At 45.8% G+C, this 684-nt stretch overlaps 1 protein-coding gene across 1 annotated transcript; it reads right to left on the reverse strand.

The window, feature by feature from the left end:
• LOC132550895 (uncharacterized) lies at positions 1-459 on the reverse strand. The gene has a single exon (XM_060214992.1). The coding sequence runs from the start codon at positions 457-459 to the stop codon at positions 1-3; it is 459 nt and encodes a 152-aa protein (XP_060070975.1).
• Positions 460-684: the final 225 nt, after the last annotated feature.

The following is a 684-nucleotide window of genomic DNA, read 5'->3' on the forward strand; positions in this document are numbered from 1 at the left end:
TCATTGAATGTTGAACTTTCTGATGCCCCTTGTGAACCCCTGGTGACTGTTTAAATTCTTCTTTGTGTGGTCATGGTACATCCTGATGCCCCTTGTGAACCCCTGGTGACTGTTTAAATTCTTCTTTGTGTGGTCATGGTACATCCTGATGCCCCTTGTGAACCCCTGGTGACTGTTTAAATTCTTCTTTGTGTGGTCATGGTACATCCTGATGCCCCTTGTGAACCCCTGGTGACTGTTTAAATTCCTCTTTGTATGGTCATGGTACATCCTGATGCCCCTTGTGAACCCCTGGTGACTGTTTAAATTCCTCTTTGTGTGGTCATGGTACATCCTGATGCCCCTTGTGAACCCCTGGTGACTGTTTAAATTCTTCTTTGTGTGGTCATGGTACATCCTGATGCCCCTTGTGAACCCCTGGTGACTGTTTAAATTCTTCTTTGTGTGGTCATGGTACATCCTGATGCCCCTTGTGAACCCCTGGTGACTTTAAATTCTTCTTTGTGTGCTCATGGTACATCCTGATGCCCCTTGTGAACCCCTGGTGACTTTAAATTCTTCTTTGTGTGGTCATGGTACATCCTGATGCCCCTTGTGAACCCCTGGTGACTGTTTAAATTCTTCTTTGTGTGGTCATGGTACATCCTGATGCCCCTTGTGAACCCCTGGTGACTGTTTAAATTC

This window comes from Ylistrum balloti, unplaced genomic scaffold, assembly GCF_031769215.1.
Source record: "Ylistrum balloti isolate Yb309-2 unplaced genomic scaffold, AGI_CSIRO_Ybal_v1 Utg370156, whole genome shotgun sequence".
Lineage (NCBI taxonomy): Eukaryota > Metazoa > Mollusca > Bivalvia > Pectinida > Pectinidae > Ylistrum > Ylistrum balloti.

Excerpts from the sequence above, each read along its gene's own strand:
- LOC132550895 (XM_060214992.1), bottom strand. The coding sequence starts at position 459 with ATGTACCATGACCACACAAAGAAGAATTTAAACAGTCACCAGGGGTTC.